At 39.7% G+C, this 23,385-nt stretch overlaps 3 protein-coding genes and 1 non-coding gene across 5 annotated transcripts; 2 read left to right on the forward strand and 2 right to left on the reverse strand.

The window, feature by feature from the left end:
- Nucleotides 1-5,045: 5,045 nt before the first annotated feature.
- Nucleotides 5,046-10,296, reverse strand: LOC118222791 (lysophosphatidic acid receptor 6-like). Its single transcript, XM_035408637.1, has 3 exons — nt 10,056-10,296; nt 8,609-9,105; nt 5,046-7,759 (listed from the first exon to the last, which is right to left on the reverse strand). The coding sequence occupies exons 2-3, from the start codon at nt 9,083-9,085 to the stop codon at nt 7,109-7,111; spliced, it is 1,128 nt and encodes a 375-aa protein (XP_035264528.1). The 5' UTR covers nt 9,086-9,105; nt 10,056-10,296; the 3' UTR covers nt 5,046-7,108.
- Nucleotides 6,418-6,489, forward strand: trnaw-cca. Its single transcript has one exon. It is a non-coding gene; the product is annotated as a tRNA-Trp (tRNA).
- Nucleotides 10,297-12,475: 2,179 nt separating the features above from the next.
- On the reverse strand, nt 12,476-16,639 carry mblac1 (metallo-beta-lactamase domain containing 1). Of its 2 annotated transcripts, XM_035408646.1 has the most exons (4): nt 15,989-16,637; nt 15,039-15,286; nt 13,399-13,449; nt 12,911-13,052 (listed from the first exon to the last, which is right to left on the reverse strand). In XM_035408646.1, the coding sequence occupies exons 1-3, from the start codon at nt 16,409-16,411 to the stop codon at nt 13,446-13,448; spliced, it is 675 nt and encodes a 224-aa protein (XP_035264537.1). In that variant the 5' UTR covers nt 16,412-16,637; the 3' UTR covers nt 12,911-13,052; nt 13,399-13,445. The 2 variants fall into 2 exon arrangements, with proteins under 2 accessions (XP_035264536.1, XP_035264537.1); XM_035408645.1 differs by lacking the exon at nt 13,399-13,449 and having other exon boundaries at nt 12,476-13,052; nt 15,989-16,639.
- An 857-nt stretch (nt 16,640-17,496) lies between these two features.
- On the forward strand, nt 17,497-22,656 carry mpdu1b (mannose-P-dolichol utilization defect 1b). The gene is made up of 7 exons (XM_035410861.1): nt 17,497-17,679; nt 18,363-18,428; nt 18,610-18,742; nt 18,867-18,952; nt 19,632-19,750; nt 20,479-20,589; nt 21,316-22,656. Exons 1-7 carry the CDS (start codon nt 17,577-17,579, stop codon nt 21,436-21,438), a joined length of 741 nt encoding a protein of 246 aa, XP_035266752.1. The 5' UTR covers nt 17,497-17,576; the 3' UTR covers nt 21,439-22,656.
- The last annotated feature ends 729 nt before the right edge of the window (nt 22,657-23,385 follow it).

Below are 23,385 nucleotides of genomic sequence, written 5' to 3' on the forward strand. Positions count from 1 at the left end.
ATTGATATGTGCTTTATTTCCCAACCACTGTACCTTACCACTTTTAGAAGTGTTTAATTTTACAAATTGCCTGAAAAAAACAGTTTTTCTGAGTTAGCAAAGTACTTTTGAAAATGCTTTTATGCAACTGCCCGGCTCAGATAAAAGTGGGAGAGGCTGAGCTGGATAAGGGCTGAGCTGCAAGGACAAGGTACTGGGAAAGAAAGTTCCATGCACTGAATGTAAGTGTTGAGTGGCACATTGAATTTATCGCTGAGAGGCAGTGGCTCAGAGTGGTCTGGTCTAAGGGGAGATGAGGGAACCTCAGTTCTGCTGTCTAAGCTGCTCACTTGCTTTTTCACTGCAACCCTACTGTAATAACAAGAATATCTTATTTTATACAGCAGGCACTAGAGAAGTAAGGAGAACAAATTAGAAAAAAAGTGAAAAGTAAGGCGAAAGAAACTGAGTACTTTGGCTAGAATCTGTTTAAAAAATGATCAAAACATGTAGACAGACACATTCATAACCATCACCACCCACCCAACCAACCCACACATTCAATTATAAGAAAGGAATAAACAGGATGTCAGTGACATACAGTAGATGCTGTATGTATCAAATGAAGAAAGGGTGTGGAAAGGTGTTGAAAAGCTCAACTTCAAATACAATCTTGATCTGTAAATGTCATGCCTTTTATGTTTAACTGAAATGTTTCATATTTTTTCAGTTTTTAGAAAATGTGCAGCATATGTATCTGTACACTTAAAACCGCATTGCTGTTCCATTAATTCATATAAAAATGCAGTGTATCATCACTATTTAAATGTATTCTAGTACTTTTACCTATTCGTGAAACTGATCCTTCAGAGACAATTTACAATTTAGGCATTTAACAAAGGCTTTAATCCAAGCAATGTAGAAACTGAACATTTACCATATATAGAAAATCACCCTTATTTGTGAATTAAGGTCCTTTTTCATGTGGTGCTTTTGTCCAACCCCTATATAAATATATACAGTGTGTGTGTGCGTGTGTGCATGCATATATGTGTGTGTGCGTATGTCTATTTATAGAAATCTATAGAGAAAGAGAGAGGGGAAGAGATACAAGTGCACCTGCAAGTGTACAGTACAGTGGTTCACAGCTTGTGGGAAATGAGAATGAGCCTCTGAAACTGAACTTTTCTTGTATCTTAAACAGTATTATGACCCTGACCAGGTCTGGCATATGCTACAGGAGCCATACTATGCATGCTCAGCTTCTTCACTTTACAAAAATTTGAAATCTGCACAGGCCTGTGATTCCCATGTGCCTTGGATCTGGATTTTATCACATCAAGGCCTGTGAAATCTAACACTGTAAGCACTGTGAAAGTCCATTCTGTTTAACTGGAACTAAAACCAATAATTGTATCCAGCATAGAAGTAAACAGAAATAAACTGCCAACCTAAATAATGTCTGAATAAAAGTAATAGAAACAACTGCCTTCTTTTTGGTCTTCCTTTTTCATTTCCTTTCAAATTATATCCGTATATATGCATGTAAATTTATATATATTGTGGAAAGATGAAGGGAAGTGTGTTGGACAGGCGTTATACTAGCATCTCTGGAGGAATGGAGCTATTCATCGGAGAAGGGGTGCTGTCACAGTTTCTGTTCCTGGCCACCAGATGGCACTAGCTCTTTAGCCCTAATGTCAATTTTTTTTGTCTGTGTGGTCCCTTGTGACTGTTATTGGATTTTTGTTTGTATATGTTCCACTGTGTATTTAAGTCCCTGGTACCCATTGTATCTTTGCTTGATTGTAGTGTTTTGTTTGCACATTATGCCAGCCACTAGTCTCTCCGTCTAGTCCTAGTTTTTGGCTGGACCGCAACAGCAGGGCCAGCCCTACAAACACGCATGTCTGTGACTGACTGACTGACTGACTGACTGAGTGATGAAGTTACACCATTGGTCGGCCGGTCCAGCCATATACTAGGTTTTGACCTGGTCTTGTTTCCTTGTGTTGCCTCTTTATGTTGTTTTTGTTCTTGTTCCAACAAAGTCTTTTTTTGTTTCACTTCTGCCTCCGGAGTCCATCTCTGTGTCTGGATCCTTCCCCAAGTATTTGTGGCATTTACATTGTTTTATCAATGATGTTCTATTTACATTAGGGGTGCAGATTAGGGTACGTTTGTTCATTGGTGGCAGGTAACCCACCTATTTATCCCACAGCACATTCTCAGCATTGTCACGGCAGAGTGTTTTAATGAAAATCCAAATCTGCTTTAATCGCATCTATCAGCAAGCTATCTGTTGGACATTTAGGTTGATGTTAAAAAAAATGCATAAATTAATTATTAACAAGTCTTGTCAAATTTTCTGTGATAGCAGGGACTGCAAGAAGATCTCATTTTGAGGTCCAAAATCTGCCTAAATTGTTTTAAATTTCATACTTTTGTTAGTACATTAAGCTAAATATATATTTTATGCAATAGTTAATTGCTTAACTAAATGAAATATAAATATTTTCACATTGCAAAACCTTTAAATGGCAAGTCACATTAAAGGTCCAGAAAATCTGTGAACATTTGTTGATGTGTTGTTTTAATGCAGTTTTGCATTCACAAAAGGCCCAGAAATATTTTTTAATGTTTTTTGCAAAAGAAAACAAGTATAAAAGCCTGTGCCGAAATATACTTCCTTTCCCCCTGGGCTAAACGGGTTAACTTGGTGTAACTAAAAAGGTAAGCCCAGTAAAATCCTTGTAAGTGATGCCATTGTTTTGTGCAGGCAAGAGAAGGTGAAAATGCCTAAACATTGCCTCTTCTCTAGATACATGTCTCTTCTCTGCTAGACCCTCACCAGTTTGGCTTCCGATCCGGGCACTCAACAGAGACTGTGCTCCTGGCTGTGATGGAGGCACTTGCCACTGCAAGAGCCTCACGCCTCTCTTCTGTCCTGATCCTTCTTGACCTGTCTGCAGCTTTCAACACGGTCAACCATAAAATACTCCTCTTCATCTTGGCTGGGATGGGCATTGCTGGGACTGCCCTGTCTTGGTTCGCTTCCTATCTTGCAGATAGGTCCTACCAGGTCACCTGGAAGGGGTCTGCCTCTGCTTCTCATCCCCTTGTTACAGGAGTTCCACAGGGATCTGTACTGGGTCCTCTGCTGTTCTCCTTATACACCAAATCTCTTGGTTCAGTTATTAATTCACATGGCTTCTCCTATCATTGTTGTGCAGATGACACGCAACTCTTCTGTTCTTTCCCCCCTTGGCCACACAGGTCAATGATAAGATATCTTCCTGCCTGGCTGACATCTCTACCTGGATGGCCAGCCACCATCTGAAGCTCAAACTCAACAAAACTGAGCTGCTCTTCTTCCCATGTAAGACCTCCTTACTACGTGAGCTCTCAATCACGGTTGATGGCACCACAGTGACTGCCTCTCACTCTGCCAAGAGCTTGGGGGTGGTCCTGGATTACCAACTGGACCTCAAGGAGCACATCAAGGCAACATCACGGTCCTGCAGATTCCTTCTGTACAACAACAGAAGGATTCGACCATACCGCACTCCACCTGCTGCTCGTCCAGGCTACGGTGACCTCTCGCCTTGATTACTGCAACTCTCTCCTTGCAAGCCTGCCAGCTTGTGCCATACAGCCACTACAGATGATTCAGAATGCCGCTGCGCAACTCATCTACAACCATCCCAAATTCTCCCACGTCACTCCTCTGCTGTGATCTCTCCACTGGCTACCGGTCGCTGCCAGGATCCAGTTCAAAGCCCTGACCCTTGCCTACACTGCAGCCAACAGGACAGCCCCCATCTACTTGCAGGACATGGTTCGATCCTATGTGCCTGCTCAACCACTCCACTCTGCGGCAGCAGGGCGCCTTGTAACCCCTCCCACCCGACCAAAGGGATCACAGAGCTTCTCCACCCTAGCTGCCCAGTGGTGGAACGAACTCCCTGTCCCTCTCCGAACCTCCCCCTCACTACCCATCTTCCGCCGTGGCCTGAAGACTCATCTCTTCAAACTATACCTAGACTAACCACCACCACGCTGTATATTTCACTCTAAATCCTCCCCCCCTTTTTTTCATGACACTTGTTACATGTTGCCCCATCCCAGCAGTTTTTGGTAATTTGTATTTGTGTCATGGTTCTGTGTTTTCCTAATAATTAGTAATTAATAATAATTAAATAGCTTTCAAGGTTAGACATGTTTAATCAAACCCTTTCTTTATTTGAGTGTAATGTCCAGAGTTTCAGACTGCTGTAGAGTTTAGTGTACAATAGCTCATTGTTACAACATTATACATTGAATGGTCTTCTGATTTAACTATGATGGTAAAGTCTAGTTTATGTTGCTTTATTTTGTTTTGTCTGGTATTGTAATGATACTGCATGGGACAATCTGCTCTAACCGGCTCTAATCTAGCAACAAGAAATGGTTTATATATGTGTCTTACAGATATGAATGTTAATGAGCACAGGATTTTTTGTCTGCTGAACATGATATTCTAATAGTGTTTATTACAATTTAATAGTTACAATTGTGTTAAAACTTGAAAGAAATATTAAGAAGACAATTAATTGTCACTTCTGGTGAATTTAATCATAATTTTAATCCAGTTTCTTGGACCTTTAAAAATACTGAATTTGTGACTTGGATGCCCAATCAAATGCAAAAATAGATCGCCACAAAAATATTGTACCACAAATCATATTCCTGAAATCATGTGGCAATTGTATGCGAATGACTTTTATTTGTATGTGAGTGACTTTTTAATGACTATTATTTAATTATATTTAATTATATTAATATTTATTATATATAATTATGTAGCCTATAAATTTATTTATGTAGTTTATATATATATATATATATATATATATATATATCAAGCAATCAAATTGTATTTATATAGCACTTTTCATAAAAGTAAATGCAGCTCAAAGTTTTTCCTTACAAATGCAAATGTGATTGACAAGAAATTATGTAAAACAAGATTTAAAAATTAAAACAATAGAACAATGGAGACTAGAGCACTCCAAAATTGCATGTTATAATTTTTTTTATTTTATTGACCTTTCAGCACTATTACAGATTCATAAAGACAGTTGTCAAAAAACACTGAATTATTTTGCTGTTACAATAAAACATCAATACTAAGTAGACTAAAAATTTAAAATGTTGCAATTATCTAAGCTGAGATCTAATACCTCGTATCCCAAATTTAAAATCCGCCGTCATTTAGGAGTCTGCACATATAGGGGATTGGTGATCTCCTGTATCTCTCAGTTCAACATCTTGGGATGGCCAGTTTGTTTGAGTTCCTTGTCTGACGACCCGTGAGCTCCTCCCTGAGAGGGGGTAGCCAGTCACTGAAGTTGGACTTTAGCAGCTTTCTGGCAAAGCTAAGACACAGTTGAGTGTGTCTCTCTGATAGAGTGCACAATCCGAGAGTGCAGAGAGCCTCTGGGTACCCTGAGTACCTCTGGGCAAGTATGATTATACAAGCCCGTTTCTGCGTGCTTTCCAGCCTTTTAGCCTGATCTGTAGTCAGGGAACTGTGCCAGACAGGGACTGCATACTCCAGCACCGGGCATACGTAGCCTGTGTAGATGGAAACCAGTTCTGGGTCTCGGACACTAAATTTCTTCAGGCGACGCAGAGCAAAAAGCTTCCTGTTTGCTGAGATCAGCATGTGGTCCACCTGACTGTCCCAATGCAAATTACTCTGGATGGTGACCCCCAGGACCTTGACAGTGTCACAGACTTCCCGGATGTTCTGGTCAACGGAGAGAGATATTATTTCCAGAATTATAGTGACATTTCTTGTGCATGCTGAGCATTTAGTAACTGAGGTCTAAGCATTTACAGTAGGCTAATGTACAAACTTCAGCCTATGGCTTCTGTCCAGACTGATTATAAATAAAATAACAATTGCAATATGGATATGCAAACAGCTACTTTTAAGCATTTCCCACAGAAGTAACCACAATGACTAGACTCTCAACATTGTTTTGCCTGCTTCTCTAATATTTACGTATACTCATTATGCTAAGATTACTTGGTATGTCAAGTAAATTCCCCGACCACAATCTGACCACAATTTATTATGATTGTCCACCATCTTTGTTATACTTATTATTTTTGTAGTTCACGGACTTTTACTATGAAGTGTCGTAAAGGGGAAATACCATGGAACTGTTTTGGGAAATGCACGTGACACAGTGTGAAATTCTCGACAGAATAGCCCAATTTGCGAAACCCTGGAAATACCGGGGAGTTGATAGCACTTCCTGTAACAAAGCTATAAATCTTGCAAAATCGATTATGTTACCAAAAACAGTAGCGACAAAAAAGAAGCGCGCGAAGGTCATACATTGCTAATGCTACGGATGTTTCATGGTGTATTGCAATCCTCTAACGAGAGACCTCGTGGCGCAACGGTAGCGCGTCTGACTCCAGATCAGAAGGTTGCGTGTTCAAATCACGTCGGGGTCATGTGATCTTATTTTCTTAAAAATTATTCCATTTCATATTAGGGATGCAAGATACTGCAATTCAAATAGCCAATGGCCCTGAAATAACATTTTAAAAATATTGGTCATCCTATTAATTATATATGTACATGTAAACTGTATATTACAAAAAGGTGCTTAATTTTCCTTGTTGTCAAGGTGAGTTCCGGCCAAGTCCACAACATTTCTGCTTATGCCTTGCTGTTTACAGGGCAAGGGAATCTGTTCCTAGGAAGAGATGCAGGAAGAGAAGATTGAACATCATGAGTTTCATGTGTGCTGAGAATCTGTATCCACCTGACATGAACAGCAAGAACCACATGCAAAGCTTTGGTCAGCTTTGATGCCACATTGAACAGATTGTGGGTATCTTCAGATAAGTGGATATTGTGTCCCTCTTTACAGCTCTTTTGAGTAGCTGGTGTCAGGCACCAAACTCCAGAAGGGTGATATGTAACCGGATGATGCAACAAAAGGGAAGTTAATTAACTTTTTCAAATAAACAACGATTATTATGAGTGTATATCACATTTGGGTACGGAATCCCTTCACCCTTTCTACAGTCAAAAGGCTGAGTAATATCAAGTGCAAAATGACCATTTTTAAGCATTTTGTTCTCGATTTGCAATTGTGGTTAGGTGATTTAAGTTCTGATTCATCTTATTGCGCCATCCCATTGGCCTCCACAGCGCACCACAGCACCAGTACCTCCTATCCCAGTGGAAGTTCTCTGAGGCAAGGCAGTACACCACGGGGTCCAGGCAGGAGTTTAGGCTGCACAAGGCCATGGCCACTCTGCGGGCAGGGTAGGTAAAACGAATCGCAGAGCAGCCCGAGAGCACTGCCATCCTATGCAAAGTGTGCACCAGCTGGTTGATGTGATAGGGGGCAAAGCAGACCAGGAAGACCCCCAGGACCAACAGAACCATTCGCAGAGCCTTCTTTTGCACCCTTCCAGTTACATGATGGGCAGAGAGAGCTGAGGACATTGTGCTTCTGGAGGTGCCCTGCTCCTTGACCTGGACATTTGCCAGCAGCTTGCAGGCGATGAGTGGGTAGCAGATGGCAATGACCAGTAGGGGCAGGAAAAAGCCAATTGCAGCTGCCAGGAGGCTGACCGAGGAGATCCGCCCACGCCAAGACTTAGAGGAGAAGTTCTCCATGCAGGCAATGTGGCCTGTGCCTGGAAATGGTCGGGTCAGTGGGCCCCGCAGAGTGAGGTACAGAATTGCTGAGGCCAGGACCGCCCACACCTGTATTAAGTTAAATAGCAGAGAAGCATGTTCATGAAAAGAAGGATGATAAACAATATTGTTAAAATAACAAATTTTCCACTTCAAACACTGTTCATATGCAACACTGACAGAGATAGTTTCACAAATGTTGACCAACACATATTCAAGTGATAGGCGAACAAACTTGTTGGGAAATTCGCTTTTTGGCTATCTTACCCATAATTAGACGATAAGACATGAGTTGGGGGTTGCTAGGTATGCATGTCACTGATTGTAAACTTGTGCTCCCACTGCCAATCCCACTGCAGCCAATAGTACTGCCTACCTCGCAACCCCAAACTCATGTTTGAAGTGTGTGCTGCATAGCTACTAATCGCTGCACCCAGCGGATGATACATTGTTATTTGTCAAATATAGTTCTGAATTTAGCTGCCTCTAAAACAACTAAGATCTTGTTTTCCTGTTTATATTTTTACTTGTCACAAACACACAAGATGCAAGTATAAATAACTTTGGGAGACGCCAGAAGATGTATGTCAGTCACTAATTAGCAAAGTTAACATTGCTTTCTTCTGCAGCCATTCATAGCAGTTAGCACGTAGATGTTGTCTAATATTGTCTAATATTTTTTACACTGGATGCATAGTGATGAAATTGGTATGGGTAAGATTTCCAATAAGTGAATTTCCAAAAACGATGGACTATCCTCTTAAAATGTAATTAAATGATTTGGTTTGGAAACTATAAGAATTATGTATAGAAATTCAATATGTTAACAACACCCTGGATATGCAAGACTATTCTCAAATGGCCCATATGCACAAACTAAAAAAACATTGTGTAATATACGAAAATGAGAAATATTACCAAGCAGGAGAGCATAATGCGGTATTTGGGACTGCGCATTCGAAGAGCCCGAAGTGGATGTGCCACCGCCAGATAGCGGTCCAGTGAAATGAGCATGAGAAACAGCGAGCTGCCATACAGGTTTCCAAAAAACAGTGAACCGTTAATCTTGCACATGGTCTCTCCAAAGGGCCAGTCATTGCGGCGGGCGTGGTAGACCACATTAAAAGGCAGAGTGAGGGCGAAGAGGAGATCAATAACGCACAGGTTGACCAAAAAGATGTGTGATGGATGGGTGACTGATCTGGTATGCAGGAAATGGACCAGGGCAGTCAAATTCCCAGCCATTGCGAGCACAAAGACCAGGCTGTACACAACTGGCAATAACAGGTACTGGAAGTCCGCACTCTGCCTCTCACATCCTTCAGTCACATTGGAATAGTTAGACTGGGTAACGTTCATCAGCTGAGCGTCGAAGTAATCGACTCCACTGGACATGGTGGTCGCCTTGCCTTTAGCTGTAGCAGTGCAAGAAAAGGCAATCAAATATTTGGTCACTAACTTTACGTTCAATAAAAGCCATGGATTGCTTTGGTTAATATTACATTAAATAACCACTGTGTTTATTTGGAGAGATCCAGCGGTTAATTTTGGGCATGTGTTTTCACTCATGATATCATTTATGGTCATCATGGATATCATTTTGAGAATGGTAAATATAATACAATATATACATTAAATTGCATTTATTTGGCAGACGCTTTTATCCAAAGCAACGTACTGTACAGTAAGTGCATACCAAAGGTCACATTGACATTGACATGTCATTGATACATCATTCTAAATATAAAATACTTACAAACTGAGTGTACAGTACATGACACAGATACAGAAAGGCTGTATGCCACATTGGTTGGACACAAATTTGGTATTACTTATCAACACATGCTTAAGCAGGTTTCTTGGTCAAAAATAAATCAGACTGTCCTGACCTAGCTGGTGCAATCTGTTGAATTCTACAATTTCCAAAATAATCTCCAGAAATTCATGATTCATAATCCATTTATGATTGTTTCAGAAATACAAAGCCATTGTGACCGTATGCTTGTAAATATATTTTAACAGTAAATAGCTGGGAGTAACCAATTAACAAATATTTAAAAGCACATCAAGCAAGAGGAAATGAAAATTCATTACAAAAGAAAATATATCTCTAACTTTGTGTTACCTTGGCTGCTTTGAAATCAGTTTATAAAATATTCTATCAACATTCTGCAAAAAGTAATAGTAATTGTACATAAATAAGGACCCTGTTTATATGACACATGTACCATTGGATATAATTCAAATTGAAGCAAAGATCTTGCATTCATGCGGTCACCAAATAACAAAAATAGCATAATTTCCTTAAAATACAAGAAATGCTTCAGTCTTTTTAAAGCACAGAAATAAAAAGATGTATATTTACCTCTGTGCAGCAGCTGCAGTCTCACGTTTTAAGACTAGTGTACTAGGAATGTGTTCTCCTGAGGCCTGCCCTTTATCTAAGGAGTGATTCATACACTCACAAGTGGCAGAAGGTGAAGCATGAACTTAAAAGAATCAGCAGTGTGGGAGTTTCCCATACGGGAAATACCATTAGATTGCATACTCCTTAGCAACCAAATGTTTGCTTGACAGCTTTTTATTGGACATAAGCATTCATATTTAGACTGAAGTAAACACTTTCCACTATGTTCACAATTAAAGACAAATTTTACAAAAACATTCAAAAATCATTCAAAATGTACTACAGGTGCATAGAGCTCTGAATGAGTCGAAAAACATAGATACAATAACTGCACACTGCAATAAGATCAGTCTTCACAAAGTCAACATCAGTTTATTTAAGCTCACATATGGACAAAACAAGTGCAAATATTTTGGTCTATCAGATCTCCATCGGGTCTGCAGTATACAAGTCACAAGCACCTAAAAAGAAGTTCATTTAAGTCTCTTGGCTTGACCCAGAGGGTGAAACATTGTAGACAGAAACATTTGTTGAATTTTGTGTTCTGTGGTGTTGATATTGCTCTCCTTCATCATAGGGCAGCTAACTTGGAACAAATATTATTGCAATATGAATCCAGATACGAATTACATTAAAATACTACACCCTAGTGGCATAAATGAGGAACTGAATATATTTGACATACTTCCTGTAATGTCACTGTTATTTTTTTCTTTCTCTATGGCAATGTCCTGTATGGCCCTCTGCATAAACCAGTGTGTCCATCTCCTTCACTATACATTCATGACATTAGTCAAGTTACCCGATTTGTTGATAATGTTATGTTAAACATTACATGTGTTCTTCTGCTTTTCAAACAGAAACATTTAAAATATCTAAAGAATGTAATGAAGTACTCCTCTGAGGAAAATCGCATGGACTGAAACCATTGCCTTTTTTTGTTGCTTGTTTTACTTTTCCACTTTGTTGGCTCCCGTAACTTCATAACAAAAACAATTCTGGTCATGTAATTGTAGGAACCATGAGGATTGAGTGAAATATGTTTACATTCTCACTCCAGCAGTCCAGCACTGAATACCAAACACTAGTGTGTCAACAGTTAAAACCTCTCACTTACCCAACATATTAAATATATTTATTTGATGTAATTTGGCAATTATTAAAGCCATTAATGATCAATTAAGTCATCAGATTTGTTGATAGGCAGAGCAACCTGTTATATCAACCTTTATCAAAATGTACAACTCACAACCAGATTAAAAAGAAGAAATGTATTAAGTTACAAGAAAAAACAATTCAAGGTCTAATCTAAAGACTAAAGTTCAAACTACCTTAACAAATAACAGATGTTACATACATGGACAGGTTATTGTCACAAAAGTAATGAAAGAGAATACCAAACTTCCGCTTGATTCTCGCAAGATCATCCCAAGAAAACCAAGATCAAAAGCTCAAAAACCAAAAGACAGTTGAATATTCTAAAAAGCCAGGAATGAGAATGTAAAACTGCCAGATGAGCTGTAAGACAAAAATTTCAAACCCTGAGCACACCAAACACCAAGAAATGCAAGGCCCAGACAGAAGATTTACATTCTCCAGATGGTAACAGCAGATATCAACCCCTGAATGCCCACCACAACAGATGTTAACTGGCTGAAGTTAAGTACACAAAAACTCAAGACTCAAAGTAAAGAAAGGTCCACATTTTATGCTGTTGGAAGAGGGGGCTAGGGAGCGGTTGAAAGAGACCGGGAGAATGGCTGCACAGATGGGTGAGGTGTGGGAGAAGGGTCAGACAGGGACTGTCTTATCTGATGGTTGCCAAATGTACATATTATAGTAGCCTTACATGTATGTTGTTGGAAGTAGGGCTAAGCACTTTGATGTTATAATCGAAATATTCATTGTCTTGTCGTCTTTAAAATGAGACCAAACATGAATGTTAGGAGCTATCCAGCTCAGCTATGGAAAAAAACTGGAGAAAAAAACGAGACGTGATATATGTAGTTACTTGTTAAATACTTGTTAAATCCCACCAGTTGCAATCTCCACCATCAGGCAAAATATTTCCCATGCAACAAAACCAAATTGCACTGCATTGGTTTCCACTTGAAACTGGAACTGAATTCAGATTGCAGTTATCAAGCCTCAACGACCTTTATCTTTATAGAAATTAATAATAATATGATTTCAATTAAATACACATTTAAATTTAAAAGGAGATTATCTTTCTATTTTGGCCAAGCTGGGGCTAAAATAGAAAGATAAAGTAATAAAACCTTCAAAGGAGAGCAGACGCCAGGACATGGTCAGCGTGACCCTGATTGCCAAAGACTTTCCTTTCCATGCCTGTGGGGGGGAAATCAGACAGAGATAGAGCAGCGCAAGTCAGATTTTTATTGTGAAAGTGTTCTGAAATACTTGCTTGGTTTCCTTGCATTCCTGTAAATGGGTAGAGCAGTATAAGAAAACAGGATAAACAAGTTCCAGAAGCTCTGAAAAAAGTTTAATTTCTTAGCAGACACACAAGTATTAGCCTACATGTATTACCCATGCATTACCATGTATTATCTAAGAATGTACTTGGACAAAGGTTTGAACAGCCTGTAAATTAAAATAAAACACAAAACAAATGTCTACTCTATAATATAATGTACTTTACCAAATATATTTTTAAATACATACCTTAAATCCGTCAATGTAAAAAATGTCCACAAATATTACACACATTAAGTAATTTATTCATTTAAAAATAAATAAAACTACATATTCTAAACTGTAGAACTGCACCATAGCATAATAGTTGCTTTGTATTGCTGTGCCTGCCAGACAACATGTACATGCACTTCTGTCCATGTCCACCGGGGGTCCCAGGCAGCTGTTGCTCACGTGGAACAGCATTTAGTTTCTTGCCTTTTAGGTCTCAGGAGGGAGCAGTCGACTTCATGCTGATTGCTAGAACAGGACAAAATTAATCATGCTACTGTACTTGTGACTTCACAAAATATACATATGCTATGCAAGTAACCTTACATTCAACCTGTACTGTTTGAAGCTGATAATGTGATGAATCAACAGTAATTGCACTGCCTTTTCTGGCTAAACCAAAAATGTGTAGATCATGTTTTGCTTTTACAAACTGTTGTTTTCATGTAATTTATCCAAACCCATTGTTGTATAGTTGCATGCTGTGTAGAAGACATTATGGCTATCCTTTGCGAATGTGAATGCGAATGCAAATGCTTTGCGAATGCAGGCCAGAAGTTGGTAGAGCATTGGGTGGGAAAGGGTACTGTCTTACGGTCTTGCTGTTGCAGGTCCTGAACAGCCAGCCAAACAGCCCATTAGTCACCTGGAAGGCACAGAACACCAGTTCTAAGGCATGAGCCACCCGCAGGATAGAGAACGAGGTAACATTAAACTCCACCACACCTTCAGGTTTTTAGCAACATATCTAGGAGTCCCGCTGAGTCAGGTAACTTCCATTACTGCAGGAGACATGTCACATACTTCACAAGAGCACTACAGTCTCACTTCATATGAAATTGGTGCAATGTGATGGACCTGAAGCCCAAATAATTTAGATGATTAAACAATGTTTCTTATTTGGGTCTTGACTGTTTTAGGGATTACCAGGCACACCTAATTGCCTCATTCAATTTTATCAATTTATGAAATGGATGGACACCCCCTCTTCTCCTGACCCATGCATACTTAATCGATGATTGAGTGTGGATGCTTGGCCTGATTGGGTGAGGCCAAGTTAAGGTGTGGAAGTGGGATCAGACAAGGTCAGGCTTTATCTAAGAGCTAAAAATTTTCTTATTAAATGGCCTTATGTTGTTGGAAGCAGGGCTAAGCACCATGGTATTATTATCAAGATTCATGGTTTTAGGCTCTTTCCAGTGAGACCAAGCTCTTCTGCTTTTAACAAGGGGTTATGGTTGTAATTTTTTAACTCAGCTAGTAGAGAAATCTCCATCTTCAGGTAATATATTACATCCATGAGACAAGACCAGTCATTCCATGCTGGTCTCTGTTTGAAACTGGAACTGCCTCTAAAAATGTACATTCCAAACTAGCAGGCCTCAACAGCCACCATTATTGTCTATACAGTAAACACTAAGACTTTCAATTGATGATTTCAATTGAATGTCACAGATTGGTATAAATAATTCAAATCAAAATGGAAACTATGACCCTTGAGGCATTCAGTGACCAAGCTTGGCCCCTGACCCTCAATAGTTCCGGTGTTCTGTGTTTCTTTAGAAGGTAATAAATCCCTGCAGGAGAGGAGACTCCATGACTCCAGATTTGTAAACATAGATCAGGTGCTCAGTTTAGCTCTTAATTGCCTGAGACATTCCTTGTTATGCATGCAGGGGGGGGGGGGGGGGGGCAGCAGAGCCAGTCAAACAGAGCAGGCCACAGAATAACAATGGAATATCGTGCGGACTGTCATATGAAATTATATTGTCTATCTTGGAAATATCCAGCAAGGCAACTAGAACGTAAAGTCAGCTGTTAAAGCAGAACATTACAATTGTTGACATCAAATTTAGTTTTGTGAAAAATGTTGTTTGAAGTGAAAAGGGCTAAGACAGACGTGAGGTGAATTCACAGCAAGACTGAGATGGAGACAAAAATATGCCCCTGAGTGGTATATTCCAGGGGCACAGATAAAATCTTTACCGTACCAGTTCTGACAGCTCATGAACTGATTAGTGAAATGATGCCCCAGCTGATGCATGTACTTATGAACAAATGTATGCTAGTGTGCACCCTCCAAAAAGTTACCGAGAAAGTTGCAAGGATTGAGTAGACCTACAATAGCAACAGGGTTTATCAAAACTGGGAAAAGATTGGCAGAAAACAGGAAATTAAAAACACTAACTTTTGCCTGCTTGTTAGGGTGTCCCAATTCAGTTTTACATCAATTACCTGTCCCCCACATCCATGCGCACTCTGAATGGGCCACCATGTCCTGGGATGATCACATCAGCAATCTGCAATGCCTTTTGCCGGTTGACCTCCTGTACCGCTGGGTTCTCACTAAGCTCCCGCCAGGTGTCCTCATCAGTGCAGCATTCAAACAAGTCCCCTGCCACCAGCACAGTACCCACTGAGGTTCCTTTTACCAGCACGCTTACATCCCGCCCAGTGTGACCTGGTGTTGGCAGTATTGACACCTAGTCGAAAAAAAGGAGCGCTATACTCAGACAAGAAGGGTAGGAAAGAAACTGGATGCTTGGTATTGGAACAATGTACTCTACAAGTAGCAATCAATGCTTGAAAACAATGCTAGGAAACAAGATGAAAATCCTAACATAATGTTGTTGTTTTTCCATTTTTTGTCAATGACATTTCTTTGTCAATCATTTTCACTCCTTGCTCTTACAGACGAAAAATACTAAAAACTGGTATTAAGCTACTAGTGCTGACTGGATGTTTAAGTTACTTTTGAGTTTTAAAGTTGTCAAAGTCAGACTAGTGGGTATATTTCTCGGCAGAATTATGCCGCCGTGGTAACACATTTCCAAACTTGTGGGTCAGGCACTCTTTTTTAGAGCAGCGCTTCGGGTATTTCTTGTGTCGAAAGTGCTGCGACGGAAACAGCGATAAATTTACGTCGCAGTCACATCCATAGACGTATATATGTCTATGGTCACATCTATGCAGAACGCAAACAAGACTCTAAGGGAAGACGAAATTTTACGACAATACTGTGAAACTCCAGGAACGTCGTCTGTCTCGTTGTCTGCCTGCCTATCCTGCTAGTCATATCCTCCAGGCATGCTTTGCTAATGCTGAAGCCAGTAAACTCATTCTTACTAAAACAGTAGGTAACTAACAAGCAGCACGGAATTACTGAAGGATAAACACAAACCCACGTGTTCATCAATAGGAAATGGTTCTCCCTCAGCTAGCTGGTTGGGCAGGTAGAGGTCTCCTTGACTAATGTCACATCCCACAACCAATGTCGCTCCAGGAAATAGCCCCAAATTCCCCACATGGTCCGAGTGTCCATGAGTGCCGACTACAATGTTTATGTCATCTGGGCTAATGTTTTTCTCCTTTAATCGCCGCAAAAGAAAATCCCGATCCCAGGGTCCGCCTGTATCTACCAGAATTGTCTTTGGTCCCTGCAGCAGAGTTATAGTGCCGTCCGCGCGTGTCGATCCATTCGCCTGTGGCAAGCAGTAGCCCTCTTTTAACACGGAGATACTGTACGGCTGTCCCATTATATCCGGACCAACTGTCAAGAGCTCGGCTGTAAGAGCACAAGCTGTATTTCCTTTCTCTGCCAGGGCCATTATGGCGGTGGGTAGATCGAAAATAAGCTTTTAAGCGCTCACCTGTTTATTTAGCTATATTTATTCTGTTGCAAAAAGAGGAAATATGATCAGTCTGATCACGATATTTTCTGTAACCAGAGATCTGTGCTCTTTGCCGAAACAGTTACCACTAGCTTGAGGTTTGGCTAGCTTTATGGACCATTACAACAGGTTGGAACCATAGATTCTAGTCGGAACGAGGGGCATATACAAGAGGACATTGCCCTCCAATGGTCATGACTGGAATTGTAACCCAGGTTAAATGATCATCTTAAAATAATCAACAATCATTGGATATTAATCTCTTTCATTAGTCATATGTCTTTATCATCTTTATCATCAATATTAAAAGTTTGATGTTTTTAAATCTAGGATGTAATTCTAAAATAAATGCCCAAATATAAATTGATTTATGAGCAGGACAACACTTCAAAACTACAAAGCATTATGCTATTTTCATAAGCTGGCAATAAGGACCCATTAGACTTTAGCATATATGTCAGGTTATTTGAGTTACTGTTGCCTTTCTATCAGCTCGAACCAGTCTGCCCATTCTCCTCTGACCTCTGCCATCAACAAGGCATTTTCGCCCAGAGAACTGCCGCTCACTGGATGTTTTCTCTTTTTCGGACAATTCTCTGTAAACCCTAGAGATGGTTGTGCGTGAAAATCCCAGTAGATCCGCAGTTTCTGAAATACTCAAACCAGCCCGTCTGGCACCAATTCTTCCCCATTCTGATGCTTGGTTTGAACTTCAGCAGATCATCTTGACCATGTCTACATGCCCAAATGCATTGAGTTGCTGCTGTACGGGTGTGAACGGAAATGTCAAAATTATTAGGAATAATTGACCCATGTTGTCCTCGTCTACCCCAGGGATGATACAGTATTTTATCCCTGGTCTGCTCTCCTCCATTCACTTTTTCGTGTACACGGAATTCGTTAAGGAAGCAACCGTGATCTCCTATAGGTTGGACTCTTCCAATTCCAGACGGTAGGGGTCAAGAGAGAGACTTTGTTAATGTAAATGTTCTGATCGTTACAGAAAATTCAGACGCCTTTCAGGAACTACAACGAGTTGGTCTAGTGAAAGAAAGGGAAGACATTTCATGCTGCACACTGAAAGGGCACGTCACGTAGAGCAATGGCGACGTCCATGATGGAAATGTTTAAAGGGTTTTTATTGACGTATTTTATGCCAGAGAAATGTTTTGATGAGTTTTTTCTCAACTTTAATTTTCTGAATGGTAAGGCAGAGGTTTTACTTCAACATCTAAAATGTAACCCAGGGGAAACAAATAAGCAATACAGCGTTCAGCTAATTGTAGCCGGCTAGTCGAGTAAGTTAAGATAGCTAATGTTTGAGTAAGGTTGGGATCACTAACTGCCTTACGCGAAGCGAGAATTATGTAGGAAATTACTTTATTGCCTACTGATAACTAGCTATACACCGATACGTGTCTTGATTTTAGTTGGTGAATAAGTCTTACTGGGCATTGCTAACTAAATAGATACAGCCAGCTATGATGCCTGGCCATGTCAGTCAGACTAGTAATTTAAGACTTGTAGTAATGTAACTTTATGTTAGTTAATGTTTGATACCATAGCTAACAGCTTTATTACTTAATGGGTATATTTGTAAGACGAATGCATTAACTTGGCTGACGTTGGCTTCTTAGACATGCCATTGTTTGATTGGATACAAAGTTGCCCCTCCCTCTGTATTATTGGCCAGCTTGCATTTTTGGGTGAGAGGGTAATGCCAAATTTATATTAGTGTCTGATATAGACTGCAAAATGCAACCATAGCAAGCTTTACATTCTGTACAATTGATACATTTAAATAATGAGTCTGCCTTTAGCTGTCATTAGATAAGATATTTAGTGTTTCCCCCCTTAAGCTAATATGTAACTGTCTCATTTTCCACAGTGCCATGTCTGAAGATTGTTTTAAGCAAAGGTCTTGGAATTGGGATCATACTGGGGTCGGTAATGGGTGAGATAACGTTGAAGATTTTCTCTTTGTATCTGAATCTCTTTATATCAAATTTCAATAGGAAATGTACCAAAAGAAGAAATAAAATTACACCAGACTTCATACATTACATTTTTTATTTACTGTACTTTATCTTCTCATTGTCTTTATCTTTATCATATCTCTTCATATTCCTACACAGTGAAGTTGCCACAGGTCTTTAAGCTGATGGGGGCAAAGAGTGCAGAGGGCCTAAGCTTCAACTCCATCTTGTTGGAGCTGTTCGCCATCACTGGTACCATGGCCTACAGTATTGCCCACAAATTCCCCTTCAGGTACAAGGACATCATAATTTGGGGCCAAATGATCTATTATCAGTGTGCTTTGCTCTAAATTAGACATATTTTCAAGCACTGAAAATAGTTAAATATTTTAGAAAATTGGTTGTGTGTTTCACAGTGCCTGGGGTGAAGCCCTCTTCCTCATGCTGCAGACTGTGGCTATTGGGTTCCTTATACAGCACTACAGGGGTAACACTATCAGAGGTATGTATGATTGAACCCGCCTCTATGGTGCACTTTTGAATCTGTTCACAGCTGCTCTCCCATGAAGTTAGTAAGGTCAGGAGCTGGATGCTGTGAATGTTGCTGCGTGCAGTGATCTCAGGGTTTTTACCACGCTTACTGCTCCACTTGTTGTTGACACACATATTATTTGTTACAGAATTAAGTTTTACTTATTGGTTGGAAAGTGCAGCAGTGTTCTTTTAAAAAAAAAAAAAAAGGAAAATGAGGAGTGCAAGCACAGGAGGAGTGTTGTAAAAATAAGGTAACCAGAGATATGGCCAGAGGGTCATTGATTCAGAGCTATGCTGTTATACCCTTAGGCAAGGTTCTTAAAACTCATGGCCCGAGTAAACAGTTAAGCCGTTTGTTAAATGTGTGAAAATACAACATTTGTGTCATTTTTTGGTAGTGCTGAGATAATGGATCATTGAAATGAGGATTGCAATGTAACAATTTTGTGATGAGCATGATTTTTCCAACTGCCTTCTTATTTTTTTCTGTTATTTTTTTTTCATGTTTGTTCAAATAGGCAAGACAAGTCTACTTGCAGTTTGCATATGCATGTGTTAGAATATTTGTTTTTATATCAGGTGTTCAGAAGTATTTTGTATTAAAATTAATTAATGGCTGATTATTTCCCCCTTGTTTTTTTCTGTAGGAGTGGGATTCATAGTGCTGTATTTCATTGTTGTGTGTGTCCTGTTGTCTCCGTTTACTCCCCTGTTGGTCATTACCACCATGCAGGCTTCAAACATGCCAGCGATCATTGTGGGCCGGGTACGTAATGCCTGGGAATGTACAGAAGTGTACTTCACAGAAGTGTAATACCATCAGTAATAAGTGCAATTATGAAGCAGAATTGGATCACACTCTGTCTAAGTATGGCTTTGCACTTCTCTTTATGCACTAATTCCATCAAATTTGAATACAACATGGTTTAAAATGGGAGAGAAGTTGCAATTGTCTGTCCACTGACAGCAAAACATTTTCTTAACGCTGTTTAGTATACTAAAAAGCAGTACGTTTTGTATATGACCAGGATTGTTGTTAAAATGTAAGTGAATTCTGTTCTTTGGACACATGGACCCTTCCTCATGCCCGTTATATTTGTATGTACAAAACCACAACATAACTGAGAGCTGTTCTTTATAGTTTTTTTCAAACCTGAATATGAACATGTTTACAACTTAAGAGGTGCAGTGGTTTCATTAACCATGCTATAAGTTCTGTCTGTCAGGAATTGTTACATATATTGACTGTTTTATTTAAAATGCAGTGGTACTACTGCAGCAGGGAGCAAATGAGTGAATAATTGATAAATTAGCCAAATCATCTTACACAATTAAGGAAGCTTCCTCTGTGAAAATCTAGCGGTGGCATTAATAGCAGTGCTAATATTAATAGGGCCATATAGATAGTAAAATAGCATTATGGCTGTTTTAGAATGAATACAAGAATGATGTTGTGCTTTCCAAAGCTCACTTGATTTCTGTCTGGCATTCCAGCTCATTCAGGCTGGAACCAATTACAGCAATGGCCACACTGGTCAGCTCTCCGCAATCTCCATCTTCCTGCTGTTTGCTGGCTCTCTGGCTCGTATCTTCACTTCTGTGCAGGTATTCAGTTGGGGTGGTTATGAGTACTCAAGTATTCAAAAGACAAGGACTGTTCAAGTACTGTAGTTAGGGTGACCAGTTTTTCTCCCCTTGTTTTCTCACATGCTACTTCAGTCCTCTGCCATCTAGAGGTCGCGATAGCCTCTTTATCAAGCCCCTTCTCAAACAATGGTCCCATTTGCGCCACTTCAGTAATCTAAGTTGATAAAGTAATTGGCACTAATTAAACACTGACGATAACTGACAGTGATGTTTGTAAGCACTCGGGTTAAATTCAGTTTGATTACTTACAACTGTGCACTTTGGCACTATTTTTAAACGTTGTACAGGGGTATGATAGGTTTTGTTAGAAGCAATGGGAAATGCCCTGTTTAAAAATTAGAGCAGTTATAAAACATTTACCTTGGGGGTGGTGGGGGGGGGGTGAAAATCAATGGAAATAAATTGAAAGTAAATGAATGGTTTTATCAATATTACTTATTTTTATAATTAAGTTTTGTGTTAAAGTGATGCTAAGTTAATATGAAGTTAAGTCCTCCTGGAATAAGAGCACTATACATAATTTTTGAATGACAGTTTTCCCATCTGGTATTATTTTTGGTGGGCGCAGGTAATTTAAATACATGAATGACCACCATGAAATGTGTGCCTTGTTTGTTAGGAATCTGTGTTTTGGTGCATCTCTGTGGCTCTCTGACATGCTGTGTTTGCTGTCGCCCTCTGCAGGAGACAGGAGACTCCCTGATGGCCCTGACCTATGTCATCTCTTCCTGCTGTAATGGCCTTATTGCTGCTCAGGTTCTTTACTACTGGAATTGTGACCCCAGCCTCAAAAAGAAGGTGGAATAGTCACAGCAAGCAGACTCATGCACTTGTAAACACAATTCGCACAGTACACACAAACTACATTGTTCACAACTTCCAGACCCAGGACCAAACTCATACCTTCTCTTGAATAAGACCACCCCTCACTGTAAGGGCTCTTGACCATGGACTCACCACACCAATTTCTGCCTACTTGCCTACCCCCACCCCCAAAACAAATAGTTGTCACATAAATGCATTTTCTTTATCCAGTCACTCCTCAAACAATTGAAATGTCAGTCTTTATGATTCTTTATGGTTATTGCTTCAAAAAGTGCTAAAGAATAAACTGGCTGTTCCTGTTTATTCCTAAATATTTTATTCCTAATCAATGCCTTCCAGTGATTAAAATATCCAAATACATAGCAGTTTGAGTCATTCCAGCTCTTATGTAGGAACAAGCTAGTGCATTGAGCGGTCCAACCGGTAAGTTTCACTTGCCTGCTTCTTGTAAAACCTGAAATGGTTTGGGTATATTATTTCCCTGGAACTGCCACTGAAAGGTATAATTAACAATTATTCCATTGCTGAATTTGATACGGTTTGAGATTTGTGGAAGGGGGGGGGGGTGGTGGTAAGGAAGCAAAGTTTTAGTTTAGGGGTAATGCTTTGCACACACAGATGAATTGGAATCATTGCTTATCCATTGATCCAGTTAGATCTAGGACAGTGGTTCGCACACCTCTCCTTGGCTACCCCCCGCCAGATTCAGGTATTTGATGTGTTCCACTGATCTAGAGCATTTCCCTATATGAGGAGTGTCCAGTCTTATCCAACAAGGATTGGTGTGGGTGCAGGTTTTTGTTTGAGACCAGCACTAATACACCTGGTTCTACTTATCAAGGTCTTGATTGAAGAATATGATTAGTTAACTAGTTGATTCTGGTGTCATTGTGCTAAAACAAAAAACCTGCACCCACTATCCTTTCTCAGATTAGATTGACACCCCTGCCCTATACTCAGCTGTAAAAAAAAAATGGTTTGCATTTACAAAATCATTGAATAATATTTCTTATTTTACTGTGCTGAAGCTGTTATTTTGCAATCTTTCTTGGATTCAATAAATGTATTCATAAATCCATTTTAGTGTGGTACGATAGATAGGACATTATAGGGCATTACTGTATTATTGGTAATGTCTATGCAGAGTAAGTCTGTTTGCCTAGGGAAACAGTAAATACCATGGGTTATGAAAAAGAGTTTTTGATTATTTTTAAAAAACGAAAATTGTTATTTAGTATGGCGATGCCTACTGTGAATATGAAGTCCCATTGATTTTGCACAGTAACAGTTGTAATTTTTTATTTTTTATTTTATTTTATTTTTTTTTGCACCAATGAAATAAAATGGGTTTACTTTGAATGAATGTAAGCTTCTTTTTTTGAAAACTCAAGGTAGAACTATGGGAATGTAAAAAATTAATTGGTAAAGTTCAAATAAGCAGGTGTTGTTTATGTTTGTGCCACTAGATAGAAGCAAAGATCCATTCTTTAATAAGGCTATTTCATTTCAGCATAAAAGACCTTGAGCAGAAAACTTTTACGGCAGCTGTTTCTGTTAAGAAAAAAATGGGTATTTTCTTTGGGGGAAATTGCAGAATCTTTTAACGAGTCCAATTTCCAAGTGATCCTCCACATATCTGCCTTACCTCTTCTTTGTCTACCTCTCTCATTCTATCGTGGTTCCACCCATAGCCCTTTTGCTTTTATTTCCTCTTTTCTATCACTTTCTCTTTCACTATCTTTCCTTCCAGTTTTCTGTCAACTTGCCCACCCACCCCTCTCTCTGTCTTTCTTTCTGTCAACCTCCCTCTTTTTGAGAGTTTGTTCCCCTCCTCTCTTCGTCTCAGTTTTTTGACAAGTGGGACACGCCTTCGACCCCCTTAATGCCCCTCTGGCCCTTTCCCCCCCAGCCCCTGTAACCCACGGCAAC

This window comes from Anguilla anguilla, chromosome 3 (assembly GCF_013347855.1).
Source record: "Anguilla anguilla isolate fAngAng1 chromosome 3, fAngAng1.pri, whole genome shotgun sequence".
In the NCBI taxonomy this organism is placed as follows: domain Eukaryota; kingdom Metazoa; phylum Chordata; class Actinopteri; order Anguilliformes; family Anguillidae; genus Anguilla; species Anguilla anguilla.

Excerpts from the sequence above, each read along its gene's own strand:
- LOC118222791 (XM_035408637.1), bottom strand. The coding sequence starts at position 9,085 with ATGTCCAGTGGAGTCGATTACTTCGACGCTCAGCTGATGAACGTTACC. Across the intron at positions 7,760-8,608 it reads GCATTATGCTCTCCTGCTTG|GTGTGGGCGGTCCTGGCCTC; the intron begins GTAATATTTCTC and ends AACTTAATACAG.
- mblac1 (XM_035408645.1), bottom strand. The coding sequence starts at position 16,411 with ATGGCCCTGGCAGAGAAAGGAAATACAGCTTGTGCTCTTACAGCCGAG. Across the intron at positions 15,287-15,988 it reads CATTTCCTATTGATGAACAC|GTGTCAATACTGCCAACACC; the intron begins GTGGGTTTGTGT and ends TTTTTCGACTAG. Across the intron at positions 13,053-15,038 it reads CGCATGGATGTGGGGGACAG|CAATCAGCATGAAGTCGACT; the intron begins GTAATTGATGTA and ends GTCCTGTTCTAG.
- mpdu1b (XM_035410861.1), top strand. The coding sequence starts at position 17,577 with ATGGCGACGTCCATGATGGAAATGTTTAAAGGGTTTTTATTGACGTAT. Across the intron at positions 18,429-18,609 it reads CATACTGGGGTCGGTAATGG|TGAAGTTGCCACAGGTCTTT; the intron begins GTGAGATAACGT and ends ATTCCTACACAG. Across the intron at positions 20,590-21,315 it reads GTATCTTCACTTCTGTGCAG|GAGACAGGAGACTCCCTGAT; the intron begins GTATTCAGTTGG and ends CGCCCTCTGCAG.